A 14,776-nucleotide genomic window follows, 5' to 3' on the forward strand; every position below is an offset into this window, starting at 1 on the left:
TTTGGAGTGCTAGTTTAACATGGCCAGCTGAAGAGCTGCAAGGTGATCCCTGAGCTCCAGGAGCACCCAGTCACACTCTGAAGGGCCATTTCCTCACTATAAATACCAGAAATCAGGAATAAAGAGGAAGGAATTTGTCCTACCGCAGCCGCTCCCAGGGCAGCAATCCTCAGTGATGTATGGAGTGGAAAATATGTCAGAGCAGTTTAGCAGGAACAAAAAAAAATTGTGATGAAGAGAAGGGTGGCTGAGTGACAAAAGAGTCACGAAACAAACATCCAACCACAAATAATTTGTTGGTTTCACTGGTTCCCATTTTCCTGCTGACACGGCATGTTTTCCCCCGCTGACTGCGCTTGCTGTATCGGCACTGAGGCCTGGCAAACTTGGAGGCTGCTTGCTCCAGAACAAAAAGGATCATAATCCATAGGCAACTCCTTGTGTGTCACTCGTGTCTGCACGTGAGATCAGCATAAACAAGGAAAAGGGACCCCAGGATGAAGTAAAAAGATGAAACAGAAGGGATCTGTGTGACATTTGACTATCTTAGCAGCAAATCTGGCGTAGAAGAAAGGAAAGCAACAGGAAAGGCTCATGCTGGAAGCTGCACCCTGGTGCTTTCTCAAAGGTGGACAAGGATTTCTCTCCTCCATGTGTGTTATGTCAGTATGGAAGGTCATCTACAAGTCACGTGTGACCCTCCCAATCACTTCTTAATCCTCAAAAAGCAGAGGAAAGAGCCCACTAGAACCAAAAGAAAGTAAAGCACAATAGAGCAGTTAAGACCATAAAGGGCCACTTAGAAGGAACCTTAGAAGTTCTGTTCCACAGAAAAGAAGAGCTTAGGACAATGTAAAGGACCCCTTGAAAACATTAGGTTGCCTGCTGCTTTTTGTTTAGGAATCTCCATCCAGCCGTCACAGGAAAGATACACAGGCTCTTGGATACTTCCCTAACAGTTCTCATTTTAGGTAATGTAAATAACATTTTTTATATTAACATCTTATTTATGTAGGATCTTCTGTCTCAACAGATGTCCTACAGCTGTAGGTGTATAAAATACAGAGCTGGGAGTGGCAGGGGAGGATTAATCTCTTCCTTGTACTCAGACAGCTGAGGAGGCAATCCAGTGGTGCCGTGGAAGAGTTATCACCTAATAGCACACGAGTTGGATATCAGGCCACAGCTGATTAAAACTCAGTTTGTCTCATCCCTTAATGTCCCACATATAATTTTTTTAAGTCAGAAATGTAGAAGTGGTGTAATTATTTTTAGAGAAGCCATTTCTATTTTTAGGTAGAAGAGAGTAGGTAGAATAGAATCACAGAATCACAGAACAGTTTGGGTTGGAAAGGGCCTTGAAGCCCATCGCATTCCAACCTCCCTGCCATGGGCAGGGACACCTTCTCATATCCCAGTCTGCTCAGAGCCCCATCCAACCTGGCCTTGGACACTTCCAGGATGGGGCAGCCACAGCTGCTCTGGGCAACCTGTGCCAGGGCCTCATTACCCTCACAAGGAACAATTTTTTCTACTAATGCATATTTCCCCTACTGCAACTACTCACAGATGTCTGTGGAGCTCTGCTGCTGTTCTTAACTAACCACAGAGAACCAGCTCTTCAGCTGCTGCAAACCAGCCAAGTGTCCCTGTTTCCAGCAAAAAGAGGCCAGTTTTGGACCAGGACTCAAAAACTATTCAGAGCAAAAAACACCATGAGGTAGACCCAGGAATTTGCACTATTTAATCCTATTAAAACCATTTATCAAGGGCAGATTTTAGCTTCACAACCTGTTGCTTGTTGTTGAGGAATCCCACAGTTCTGCCCATTGCCTTTGTTTTCCAGGCACTATAAAGTCTGCAGATTTGTTTTCCACCAAGTGAATGTCTCCTGCCAAAGGGCAGGGAAGTGCTGATCAGACAAGTTGGAAAAGGTTCTCTTAGTTGTCATACCAAAGCTTTTCTCCTGTCACTGACATTTTCCAGATTAAAAACTCTGAGTTCTACAAGATTCATTTATAAGTGTAAAAAAAAAAAACCAAAAAACCATTTCAAAACTAGCTACAGAGAAACTCTATTAAAAATCCAGGACATGGTGTACTGCATGAGCAGAACAGTTAGATATGTACATGCCTGGCTATTTCATGGATGGAAAAAGAAAAATTGACCCAATTATAGACCTGTCATACTCCACTTCTCTCTTCAGAGTATTGAATGTCACTTAAACCAAAGCAAACAGCCAAGCTCATTTCCCGTGACAAACATCCAGGGACATCCTAAAGTCAAAACAGAAGCAACCAAAATGAGAAGGCAGAGGAAACTTTGACAAAGCTTCAGAACCTCGTCAGATGCAATTATTCAGTGAGTGCACTCAATTCAAAGAAGAAGAAGGGCCCTTTGCCACAGAAATCATTAAAAAGTTTCAGGGGGATGTTATTTGCAGCCTTAGCTTCATAAAAAGCTGCCTTCAGTTCTAATGCTAAGAACAGGTGAATAAAACAAACTCTAAGAAAACCAAATGGGATACAGAACAACGAACAACAACAGAATTTCTGGTAACAGCAGGAAAAGGGTCAAAGTGAACAGAATTTAATATAATATCTCATAATAAACTCCCACCTCACTGTAATTAAAAACTTCAATCAAAAATCAGTTCTGTTGAAGTAACAACAATATTTCTTACCTCTTTCACATGACTCAAGCTGCAAACTACTTTGGAGAGAAAAAAATAGATCAAATCCCTAAACATAACAGGATTAGAAAAGCTCCAAGTGACACCCATAGCTAGTGCATGATTTGCCCCAGCTGGAACAAATTTCCTAATAAACCTAAGGCTACAAGTTTCAAGCATCACTGGTACTTACCAGGAATGACCTCCCTCAGGAGCAGTAGAGAGAAATTGTCATCCTCAGGGACCTATTTGTTCCATCAGGATCTCTCTCCTACTTGTGCTTTGAATAATTGGATAGTGCTGTAAATGCAGCCAGGGCACTGGAGACTCTGTGGGTAATTTTAATAGGAGTGTATTTGACATGGATAAAATAATCTGGTTATTTGGATTTTCTGTGGCATTTCTGGGAAGCCAGAGTTTAATGCAATTCCATAAAACAATTGTTGAAATGCTGGGGTGCTCCAGTAGATTAGATACACTAATTTTTGGCTTTCAAAGGATTGCATTCTTACACGTTGTTACCTTTGAGTGCTTTCAGCTTTGATTAAATCTTAAAAAAGCCCCCTTAGTTTCCAGTCTATGTTGCCTATATAGACTCTAATTCAAAACCAGGACAAGAGTCAGATGGAAACCATACAGGGGTGATATTATAGATGTCCCAACCCTGGAAGCCAGGTTGGATGGGGCTAGAAGCAACCTGGTCTACTGGAAAGTGTCCCTGCCCATGTGATTTTTAAGGCCCCTCCTAAACTAAAGCTTTTGCCTGTCCTTTTTCCTGGTGACAGTAACAGGCTCAGACTGAAATACCAATCAATTTCCTCTCACAAAAGCATTTTCTCCCTTGTAAAAGAGCATTTAGGCAGAAATTCACAGGCAGTTAGGAATGTTGTCCTGGCAATATCAAAAGCCATGGCTGCCTTGGGATACCAGTGTGGTCCAAGCATTCTGAGGCTGAGGGTGGGTTTTCTTTATCAGAACTCGCTGCTCTTTCTTAAAACTAGCAGGCTGTCTCTGGCAGGAGTCCAGAATAACATGTCATGTTGATTATAGCTCCTCCTGCAAAGCAGGGAGGCGTCACCATCACAGAAAAGGCATTCCCTGCCACATGGGGTTATGCAGCTCTACAAAGTCCAGCCGGTTCTGATGATTGTGATAAATTCTACAGGTTAAAAAAAAAAAAAAAATAAACATGATTCATTTTCTTTTTTTAATATGCTTAACATCAGTTGTTTTAGGAAAGGCAAACCATTCCAGCTCTCACTTCGCTTTCTATGAACTACAAGGAATTCTTGTAAAATGATGCTGTCACATAGTTTTTTTGCCAAGGTTTAACAAATTGCTTTAATAAAGACTCGCATTATTGAACAAGAGTTGTATTTTAAAGGAAATTACAATGCTTATTTGTAAGGATTCTAGATTATTGCACCAAAATGTGCTTTTTGAATGATTCATCAATATCCATTTCTCATCCCCTATGTTCTTCTATATTACTGACTGTTTTCTATATTAATGTTTATCTCTTATTCCCTAATTTGCTGTTCTAGCTAATTACACAAGATATGCAAGGAGAAACAATAATTACTAAATCAGACTCTGGTTTTTAAAAGGCTCAGGGGAAATAAACCAACAAATGGGAAGACAGGGACCTGTTTATTTTCCCTGCTCCTTGTCTGACGGGCTGCACAGAGTCACAGGGCTTTAGGGGAATGCACAGAATCACACGGAACAGCGGCTTGGGCTTTCGTGGCTGGGGGCAGGCAGCTTGCTGATCTGTTTTCCAAACCTGGAGTCCTGGCAGGGAATTTGCAGGGCATTAATTGCCACGTGGAACAAACGTCCATGGGTGCGTGTTGCCACGCATATGTGTCACAGAATCATTCAGCCTTGCAAAAGACTTCCAAGATCACCGAGTCCAACCATTAACCCAGCACTGCCAAGTCCACCACTAAACCACCTCCCCAAGTGTCAAATCCTTGTTTGAACATTTCCAGGGATGATGATTCCACCACTTCCCTCGAAAGCCTGTTCCAATGTCTGCTCCACTTTTTCTCCAGACAGATGACATGTGTGAGTTATCCAAGACACCACACATCATCCTCAGGGCTCGCTCTAGAAAGACTGAAATGTTTTTAACCCCTTTGCTGTTGATTTGTCCCAACTGACACAAATTTTCTGATGTGGGGCTTTCATCCTTATTTTCTTCCAGCGTACACTGTTTGATGACTCCCTGAAAATGTTTCCTCTGAGAGGATGTAAATTGAAGTTAAATGAATGTAGTTTAGCATTACTGTTTCCCAGAGGTTAGAAGGAGCCACCTCTACTCATTCTCCATCTCTTGCCAAGTGTGCTTTCCAGTTGTAAGGGAGGAAGGAAAGCAACACTTTGCTGGACCCTCATTTTGCCCCACACTGGAAGCAGAGGAGCAGGAAGATTGTGGAAGATCGGAATGAAGCCAAGCTCCAAGCAGGCACAGTGTGATCCCTACAGATGCCAATGGAATGCTGACATTTGACTGCCTCGGGGCACCATGCAGGGTCTTCCCTTTGAGGGTTCTCACCAGAAAATGGGCTTGGTGGAAGCCACTTCTGAAAATTGCAAAAAAACCTGCTTAACATTTCTGAAAATACTTCCTCAGAATGACAGGTGGAGAGTCTTCTTCTCCAGCAGTAAATGACAGCTTAAAAGAATAGCTATTGGTCATCCATGTGGAGAATTACTTTTTTTTTTTTTTTGTGCATGCTCATAAATGAAATACATGTGGCTCTAAAATTGAAGAGTGAATCTCTTGAGGATTTACTTTGTGAAGCCCAGACATAAAGGTGCTTTTAAACTCAAAATGCAACTTAGAAAGACTCTATTCACTGCTGATCCTCTCAATATAGGATGATGAAACCTGAAAGGCACTGGGAAAAGGCTGTAAAAATTACTAAGAATCCAACCATATTTTATTGCTGGAAAAAGCTCTTGTAAGATGGCTGAAAGGAAAGTGAGCTTCATGCAAAATGTAGGAAAGGCCAGTTGAGTGCAAATATCTAAATTAAAAAAAAAGACTGGTTGTGGTGTTGACAACCTAAACACAAGCTGTCAGTCATCTTCATTAAGTGCTCTTTACAGAAAGCCAAAGTGAGCACATTGGGATGAACAAAGCACTAATTTCACAGAGCAGAGGAAAGGATGGTGGAATTAATACATAGATGGTCATAGAAAAAGGAATAAAGGGTAAACAGTAAAATGCTAGGCTGATAAAGCAGAGAGATCAACATTTTCACTTTCTTCCCTCAATCCTACTTAAAGAAATAGTAACTTTTTCTCTTAATCATCTTCTTCTCCTAATTGTCCTTCCCAATTTCAAAGGATCCATAATTACAAGTCTCTTCTAGAATCCATTTAAGAAAATACCATTTACACATCCTAACACTAAAGAATTATACTACTACTTGAATTTTGTGCTTCAAAATCACAGTCTACAATAAAAACACAGAGTACTCTCAAAGAGCTTCCACCACATCTAATTTACCTTATGAACACTGGCAGCTCGAGTCCTTTGGCTGGCTCCATCTCCTGATTTTGAAGACATCAGTGAGATCCTGCACCCCCTTCCACCCCCAAGCCTTCTCATTCCCAGACTGGAGTAATGTGGCTCCAGCTGGATTTTGCACTGCTAACTGATACTCCCTGACACAGGTTGTGGTCTGCAGCATAGACTCACAGTCTGATCCTTGATGGGGGATGTTTTCACCAAAACGTGGGACTTTCTATTACTTTTCAATGTAATGTGTTTTACTTTTAATTTTGTGGTTTTAAAGTTGCAAAACTTTGATGAAAAATACTGAAAAGTCTTGAATTGGATAAGTCTAGATTTCACTCCTTTTATTCATTTATTCATCTACCACAAGTCGCAGCATTCTTATATTTTCCTTTTCATATTTTCCTTTTCATTCTCTAGAGAATGCCAAGTAAATCTGCCATTTCTCTGTCCATTTTCATCTAATTAGTAACATCATCAGGAGAAAACATCACCACCAGAGTTGACAAAGACCATTCAAGCACTCTACCAGCAGAAAGACAGGTCAGAGAAAAATTGCTGACATGAGATGTGTTTGGAGGCTCCTGTGCACCGCAGTGAGCGGTGCAGACTGTTTTTCTTTCCACATATTTATGACTTATAATATGTCCCAGATCTTGAAACAGGACTGTGTAGTTGTGATGATGAACCAGGGGAATGATGCAGCTGACTCCCTCACAACTGATAACTTCGGATGATTTCTCCACATGATTCACTTGGAACCCTTTGCTGATCCTCATCATGAAAGAATTATAAAAAAAGGGCAGGAATGGACTGTATGTTTAAGTGTCAAAAACAACTCTACGCCTTTCAGAAACAGGGAAACAAGGAAACCAGTAAAATATACATTTGTCTACCATAAAGTGTCAAAATTTAGAGGAACGCACTACCCCTTGATAAATTGTAAACTGTGCTAAAGTTATGACATGTATTTTATCTAAGTCCACACTGCATATTATTCCCCTTAGCAAAACTTTTTGATAAACTCAGAATGCTTAACACAGGCATAACAGTGCTCAATATGTTTGGTGTTACATTTAAAAGCTTTCATTTGCTAAAGTTCTCATGTGTTATTAAAATCACTGCTTGGATGTGGTACAATTTGTACTAAAGGATAACATTCAAACTAAACATACAGCTTTTTAACAGATGTTTAATTATAGCAGCTCCTCAAACTCTGAAATCATTTGTGGAACTCATGTTATTTCAGATGAAACTACTTACATAACAATATGGGCTACTTTGGCCCATTATCTTTTCACTTTTGTGGGGCATGACGAAGTTGGGAGCACTTTTAGCCAAAAAGATCTGGTTCCTAATTGCCAGTTTTGAGACAAAATAAACTCTAAACCAAACAACATACACATAACCCCCCCCGCCCTCTTCTTCTTGTCCTTTTTCTAAGTTCTTTACACTTACCATTAATTCAAAGTGTAACCTCAGAACTCACCTCTTGCCTGCAGCCTTAACTTTTTCACTCTCTGCATTCTCCAAGAAGTTGTCCAAGTCTGATTTATCCCTTTTTAAGTATAAAAGAATGCAGTTATTTATTGTTCAACTGCTGCTTTATGATAGAAGGATCTTGTTCTCACACTCCTCACTGTCTGTGTACTGGAAAACTCCAGCTTGGAGCAGAGGTGGAAATCATGGTTAACAAATGCGAAAGCAGTTGCTGCTAATAAAACCCTATGAACTAAAATACAGCTTTTATTGTTTTATTAGAAATATCAAAGTAGACTTGGTGCTTTTTGACATTATCTTGGGCTCAACAACCTCATGATACTCTTTTCCATCTTCCTGAGATACGTACTTGCTTCTTAAAGCCTGTTTTCTGATTAAAAAGTTTATATAGCTTAAAAATCTTATAACTTAAACCTCAAAAGTGAAGATCAAGGAGTGGAAATTACAGAGAAAAGACAAAAGTTTTCCAATAACATGCACTAAAGATTTTAAATAAATATTTTAATTCTATTATTGGCATTTACAGGTAGAAAGCATACAGTATGTTACAATTTTATCAAAATGTGAAAAATATGGATGTTACATAAGTAACAAATGTAAAAAAGTATTTTTCTTACCTTCCCTGAAAGTAAGAAAACTATTCAGCATAGGAAAATATTGATATAAAAAAAACAGCTTAGGTAAAAAAAAAAAAAAAGAAGTTTTTACACAGTATAACAGGTTCATCAGATCTGCATGAAGATGTAAGGACTTTGTGAGATTCTATTTCACCTACAACTTTAGGGAATTGGGGGCGACTGGTAAGCTATGTTAATAAATCTACAAGTAGTTTTCCCTCATATCTGCTTCAAAATGCTAGAGTGCAGTAATTTTCTATACAATAAATAATTCTTCAGAGTTTCCACCATAGAAAATCATAGAATGCAGAAAATGCCACTCCAAAGTCACAGAGGCTAGGCAGTGCTTTAATAATAATTATTATAATACTTATTATAGTGCTTTATAATGTCGAAGCACTTCAGATGAGTTAACTAATTAGCCCTCACAACACCCCTGTGAGGCAGGGAACTGAGTGTTTTTCCTACCTTTCCACAGTACAGATGAGAAAATTGAATCAGGGGAGAAGCACAGGCTGCAGCAGCAGCACAGCCAAGCTGGGAGGCCAAGAGACATGGGAATGGACAGGCTTGTCCCTTGCTGCTGTGAGCCAGGGGGCTGGACTGGGCTGACAAACGACCATCAGGAGTCACTGAGGAGGGGCAGGAATGGACCAGGATTAAGTAAGCATCCCCAAAAACATTTCATAGAGATTCAGAAGCTCTCACACAACTTTGTCAAAAAAAAACAAAACAAAACAAAACAAAAACCTAACAACCAAACAAAACAAACTAAAAAAAAAAAAAAAAGAGAGAGAGAAAGAAACCTGAAACAAACAAATAAACAAACTGAAAAGAAGGAAAAAAAAACTCCTAAAGTGCTGACTGGCTTGAGCTGCTTCTAGCACCTCTTGTATGGAATAAGACTTACAGCAAGCACTGTTGCCAGCAATTATTCAAGCTGATTTATTCCATAAAGTCACATGTAAGCAACTGCAGGATATGGTAACTACATTTTCTGAGACATCTCACTACTGTAATTCCTTCATTCACCATCTTACTTCCATGCACTTCTTAAGGAAAATGGAATCCTCAGTACTCTTGCATCATAAAACATGTTAGTAGCTGGAGACAATATGCACATCCTTCACAATTGAAACAAAAAATTAGTTCATTTTCAGAACAAAGCATTATTAATTTAAGAACCACGAACCAAACAATGGCAAATAGGAAAACCCTTTCCAAAGGCTGCATGCCGAATATCTGGTTTGCAAATACAATGCATGCAGGAGAAATAAATTCATCCAAGCATAATTAAATTAAAAATGTCTTAAGTCTCTTTCAGCAGCATAATGGTTATTATTTTTAAAGTCTCCTCCAACCAGACTGGCCTGGGGATCAGATGCTGACCTTGGCTTTTCTACAACCATATAATGGTTTGAGCAGTCCTCGTGGCTTTGCACTGGGGCAATACCAGGAGACAAAGCCTATACATACTGTTCTGCTTCCCCCTCCTTGGAAACAGCCTTCGCTGTACCACCTTTGCTCTCTTCACTCACTGCTGCTGCTGCTGTTTTTTCAGGAAGTGATGCCAAATCTTTGAAAACATCCACATAATGCCCAAAGCCCGGGCCCCAGTTCAAGAGGTTGTCCCAGTTGAAGCTTCCTGCTTGCTGCCCCAGTTTCCCGGGCAGGGAGCTCTCCCCGGCCACAGTGCCCGCTGCCTGTGCCCCCACGGGCCCGCCTTCGCCACGGCGCCCCGGATACCGCCGGGGCTTCAGCCTGGAGCCGTAGTTGTCCTCATCATCCGCGTCTGACTCGTTGACCTGGGATAATTTGGGCATCCTGGACGTGTACGCCACGGGCTTATCCCGGTCGTACTCCATCTCGGAGCAGGTGAAGGACTCGTGTGAGTCGCTGTCGGAGGAGGACTCGGGCGCGGGAATGCCGTCGGCCGGGTTCCTCGTCCGGGACAGAGGCCTCCTGCAGTCCTCCTCTGAAGAGGAGCGGCCGTGGTCTGCGCTGCAGATGCTGGGGTTCCTGGGGCGAGGGGTGTTCAGTCTCTCCACCTCTTCGATGGACAGCCCCACCGGGGGAGACGTCTCCAGCGGGATCTGCCCGATGGGCTGCTTCAGGCGGCTTCCCGGGCGGGAGCTGTGGCTTGCCATGGTCTGTGGGCTCTTGCTTCTCCTCCCCAGCCGAGTGGCGTAGTTGAAGATGCCGGGCTGGCAGACATCGCCGTGCATCTCCAGCGGGCTCCCTTCCCTGATGGCGAGGTGCAGCTCCCTGGCCGGGCTATGCCTGTAGAATGTCGAGGATTTGGAGAAGGGTGCAGGGCTGTGCCGAGACAGGGGGTTGGGAGTAGGGCATGCCGAGTGGCTCAGGGATGTTGTCCTCAAGCCCTGCCCGTAGGTGGGCTGGTAGGTCAGGCTGCTGGCTCCCAGGGGCATGGGGGACTGCCGGGCGAAGCCCAGTGGGCTGTGCCTCTGGATGGAGAATTTGGGAGTGTGGCTCCGGAACTGCTTGTAGTGCTGGATGATATCAGCGTCAGAGGGGGCGATGCTGCTGGCGTTGTCAATGTCGTAGTGCTCAATTTCGGGCTCGGGGGATGCCAGTGGGGCGCTGGGAATCGTCTCCGTGGCATGTGGGATGTCCGTCTCATCGTAGATGAGGTAAGGGTTTTCCCTTTCGATGATGTCGGGTTTCGGGTTCCCTTCGGGCTGCTTCCTGACGGTCATGTCATCACCGTAGGGCGGGATGTTGTCAGGGTCATCAAACGCCACATTCTCGCTCCCTTTTTTCTTCTTCTGCTTCGTTTTCTTCTCCTCTTTTGGCCCCTTTGACTTCCCTCGGCACTGGTTGCAGAGGATGAGGCTGAGGACCAGCAGCGCCAGGACCGTGGCGCAGCTGCCCACGATGGCTGGCACGGCCCAGAGCGGCAGGGACAGCTCGGTGGGGTGCGGGGATGGGAGGCACATGTGGCCGCCGTTGACACCCGCCCTACACTCATGGCCGGGGGCACACAGGACCCCAAGGCAGGCCACCACAGTCTCACACGTCCGTCCCGCGTACGCCTCGGGGCAGCTGCAGGTGAAGCCTGCGTGGGGCCCGGGCTCGCAGCTGCCCCCATTGAGGCAGGGGCTGGAGGCACAAGCGCCCGGGGGCACGCACTGGTAGGCGAACCAGCGGTTGATGCACATCAGCTCGCCCCAGCAGGGATTGCTGGCGCACACGTCGGGGCCGCGGCAGCCAATCTTCACCGAGGGGTCTGTTTTGGAGAGCGTGGCGAGGCTGTGCTTGCCGGAGAAGGGAAGACTCTCCCCGCCATACTTGATGTAGGAAATGCAGCCGTTGAAGCCTGAGAAAGGGAAAAAAAGAGACAGAGCTGTTGGAAGCTGAAGGCTGAGTATGCCCTGTCAACAGCGCAGTACGGGCTCCACTGTTCACTAAATAAGCCAAGATTTCACATGGTTACCATAGGGAAACATCTATTCTAACAGCACTTAATGTCTTTAAATTGAGTTTGAATAAATATGATGTCTAATGACTTCATTCAATGCTTTTGTCTCCCTATTTTCCCGTATTTCTAAAACTTCTTATCATTTCCCACAGAGAATCCTGAGGGCAGCTGGCTTGGCTGTGCTAGCACCAAACATTATTTGAGCTTGCCTACCGTGCTTCAGCTAAGCCTCCTGTCCCCTAAATTCATGGCAATGCTTTTGTTTCTCTGAATCTTGAGGGGCCTTCTCCCAAACTTCCCATACCTTGGTTGCAGGGCCACGCCACAAGTTTTAGTGCTGTGAGAGCCCAGGGAGATGGAATTATCCCCAGGCTGTGTGCAGTGGTTGAGTGAGGTCACAGGAAAATCCAGTCTTTTGCCAGCCTAATAATCCTCTGTGTTCCCCTGGCTAAATCCTTTCTGGAAGGGTTTTGAGGTAGTGCAACCTTACGGTGATCTCTCCTTAGAGCTGTGGTAAAATGGTACACAGAGATGGATACCACTCTGTCATGAAACAACAAATATACTTGAGTTGTATGAGATGCTATTAAAGGTTTAGAATTCTCAGGGTTGAAAATTTAGGTTCAGTTGGGAGCCCAAGAAAAGATGACGATCACCTTGCTGCATGCGTGGTGGTTCCTTGTAATACTGATCTGATGTGATAAACAATTTGTCACATCTACCTGGATTTGGAAATTTTATTGGACACAGCAACTTCACAGCCCTGTCACCTCATGTGTTTTCTGCCTTTAACAGCACTGCAGATATTTTTGACTCCGAGTTCATGCAGAGTTTTATACCAGAGCCTTGTAAATCCTTGGTATGTGGTACCCAATGTAATCCAATATTAAAATAAAATAAAATCATATGAATAAGGGATTTTGGACTGTGTGTGCTTAATGGAAGCCAGACATTCCTAATTGGTCTGCCACAGCATTGGGCAGTGGTGAGAGGTTAGTGTCCTCAATTTTCCTTGTTCCAGCTTTCCTAAAGCCTCTGCTTTTTCCATACACATGCTGCTCATAAAATATACATGTAAAAAGGATAAAGGTCAGCACAGCATCCACAAGCTTTTGTACCACATTTCATACATATTCACAATACACAAGTGTAAAGTGTGAATTTGCTCCACTCAAAAATACTTTATCTGGTCACAATTCATGAAGCCAGGAAGATTTTTCAATATAAAAATATGTGAAAAATACATCTGTATTGTCTGGAGAATCTCATGTTTTGCAGCTAAAAATCACTTCCATCTTTACCTAGTACTTGGGAAATGATATCAAATATGTGTTACCTACTTTTGCCAGGGTTTGAGACAGTTATTTTAACTCTTAAGGGAGACTGATTTGCTCCTTAACAGCTAGACATCAGTCAGAGGGTGTTTCCTTATTGTCCTTGCTCAGAAATAAATCCTATTCTTCATTTGACAGCAGGATAAAGCAGCAGGACCTTTGAGTTGCAGAAAATATTTTAATCATATAAATAACAGGATAAATCCTGCAGTACTTACCAAATCCCTACAAAGTTTTTGTTTAGCATTTTTGCCCAGATGAAAGATTTTCCTTGATTTTCCATATTATGAGTCAGGTAAAGAATACTTCCTTTCTTCTCCATAGGGGTACCAAAATATAGCAATTGATGTACAGACAAGCAATCCCCCTGTCTCAAAAAAGCCCTGCAGATGGAGTGCCTGCTTTTGGAAACAAGAAGCCTGCAGTGTGTACTAAAGGAACAAAGTCTGTAATCCTTACTCATTCAATTTACATTTTTTCTGGCAAGGATGGGCACACACTAATTACTGATAAAGAATTACAGTACTTGGGGGAAAAAATACCTTCAGCTGTGCTCTTGAATGGTTGGCTGGATGGAACTCCTCCCAGAGAAATGGTAAGGACGTTCAGGCCTCCGAAGTCTTGGGTGGCATGGAGAATGTCCCGGCTGTGAGTCCTGTCCACCGACAGGATGGTGGCAGAGCCGTTCTTCTCCAGGAGGACCGAGTGCCACTGGCCATCTGCAGCATACACTTCAGGGATGTTCCTTTCCACTTTCCCAGCAACTCCAGCATCAGATATGTAGTGCACCTTCCCGCCTTTTATCTGGTCAGAAGAACACATGACACATAATTTTAAAATGGTGTCACATAACTCCTACGCACATGTAACCAGTGTGATGCCTGCTCAGTACAGCTACAGTAACACGTGGCTTTGGTGTAATAGAAAGCTCGGTTTTTCCCAAACAACCAAATAGTTTTCCCCAAATAATTGCTTTGTACTAAAAAGGCATTAATTATCTAGCACAAAAAATCTGGCCAGAACTAAACACATCATGTTGCAGAAACTTCAGCAGAAAATTTGCATCTTAGAGCTGCCACCCATTCAATTCCTGACTAATCCTACTGAGAAGCCAGCTATAGGTCATGCACATGACAACACATTTTAACCAGAGAAAGAATAATTCTTCCTCCTTCTTCAAGGCAAGTGTGGAAAATGCTTAGCAGAGTGAACAGATGTTGTCCTCGCCCAAGAAAATTGCATCCAGTTTTTATTATGACACAGGAGGAATGCATAAAGCATAGCAGGCCTTGAGCAAGAGCCCCATTTCATATCTGCTTTTTCTGCTAATTGGTAATTTGCAGAAAACTTTTGTTGTATTTCAGAAAACTTTCTGAAGAGTTGTGAAGTGCATGATTTTGTGAGAATTTTTAAATAGTACTTTCTTGAATAAACTGCTTTAAAACTTGTGAACAGCTAGGGAAAAAAGGAAGAATATTTTGACTTTTTCTCTTAAGATTGATGCCTCACAATTCTACTGAATCATGAGACGCAGGATTTCAAACCTCTTATTGTGATCCCAAAATGAGATCAGTGCAAATTCTGCACTTTAAGATGTAGGAGCTTAAAAAGAATCCCCAACATCCAACCCTGCCAGTTTCTCAAATATTGCATAAAGTTGGGTATGCTGGCTGACCTCCTAAGGATGTA

The 14,776-nt window shown here is 42.8% G+C and overlaps 1 protein-coding gene and 1 long non-coding RNA gene across 2 annotated transcripts in view; one reads left to right on the plus strand and one right to left on the minus strand.

Moving 5' to 3' along the window:
- The first annotated feature begins 4,590 nt into the window (after window positions 1-4,590).
- LOC128787273 (uncharacterized) lies at window positions 4,591-7,481 on the plus strand. Its single transcript, XR_008430642.1, has 3 exons — window positions 4,591-4,738; window positions 6,618-6,740; window positions 6,851-7,481. It is a non-coding gene; the product is annotated as an uncharacterized LOC128787273 (long non-coding RNA).
- Window positions 7,482-8,181: 700 nt separating this feature from the next.
- The window catches only part of FAT4 (FAT atypical cadherin 4), a 123,043-nt gene continuing 116,448 nt past the window's right edge, over window positions 8,182-14,776 (minus strand). Inside the window, exons 16-17 of the mRNA XM_053940696.1 lie at window positions 13,630-13,891; window positions 8,182-11,651 (exon numbers count right to left, since the gene is read on the minus strand). Of these exons, the coding sequence (XP_053796671.1) occupies window positions 9,781-11,651; window positions 13,630-13,891 (2,133 nt within the window). The 3' untranslated portion in view covers window positions 8,182-9,780. The remainder of the gene's footprint in view (window positions 11,652-13,629; window positions 13,892-14,776) is intronic.

Source organism: Vidua chalybeata, chromosome 4 (genome assembly GCF_026979565.1).
Source record: "Vidua chalybeata isolate OUT-0048 chromosome 4, bVidCha1 merged haplotype, whole genome shotgun sequence".
Lineage (NCBI taxonomy): Eukaryota > Metazoa > Chordata > Aves > Passeriformes > Viduidae > Vidua > Vidua chalybeata.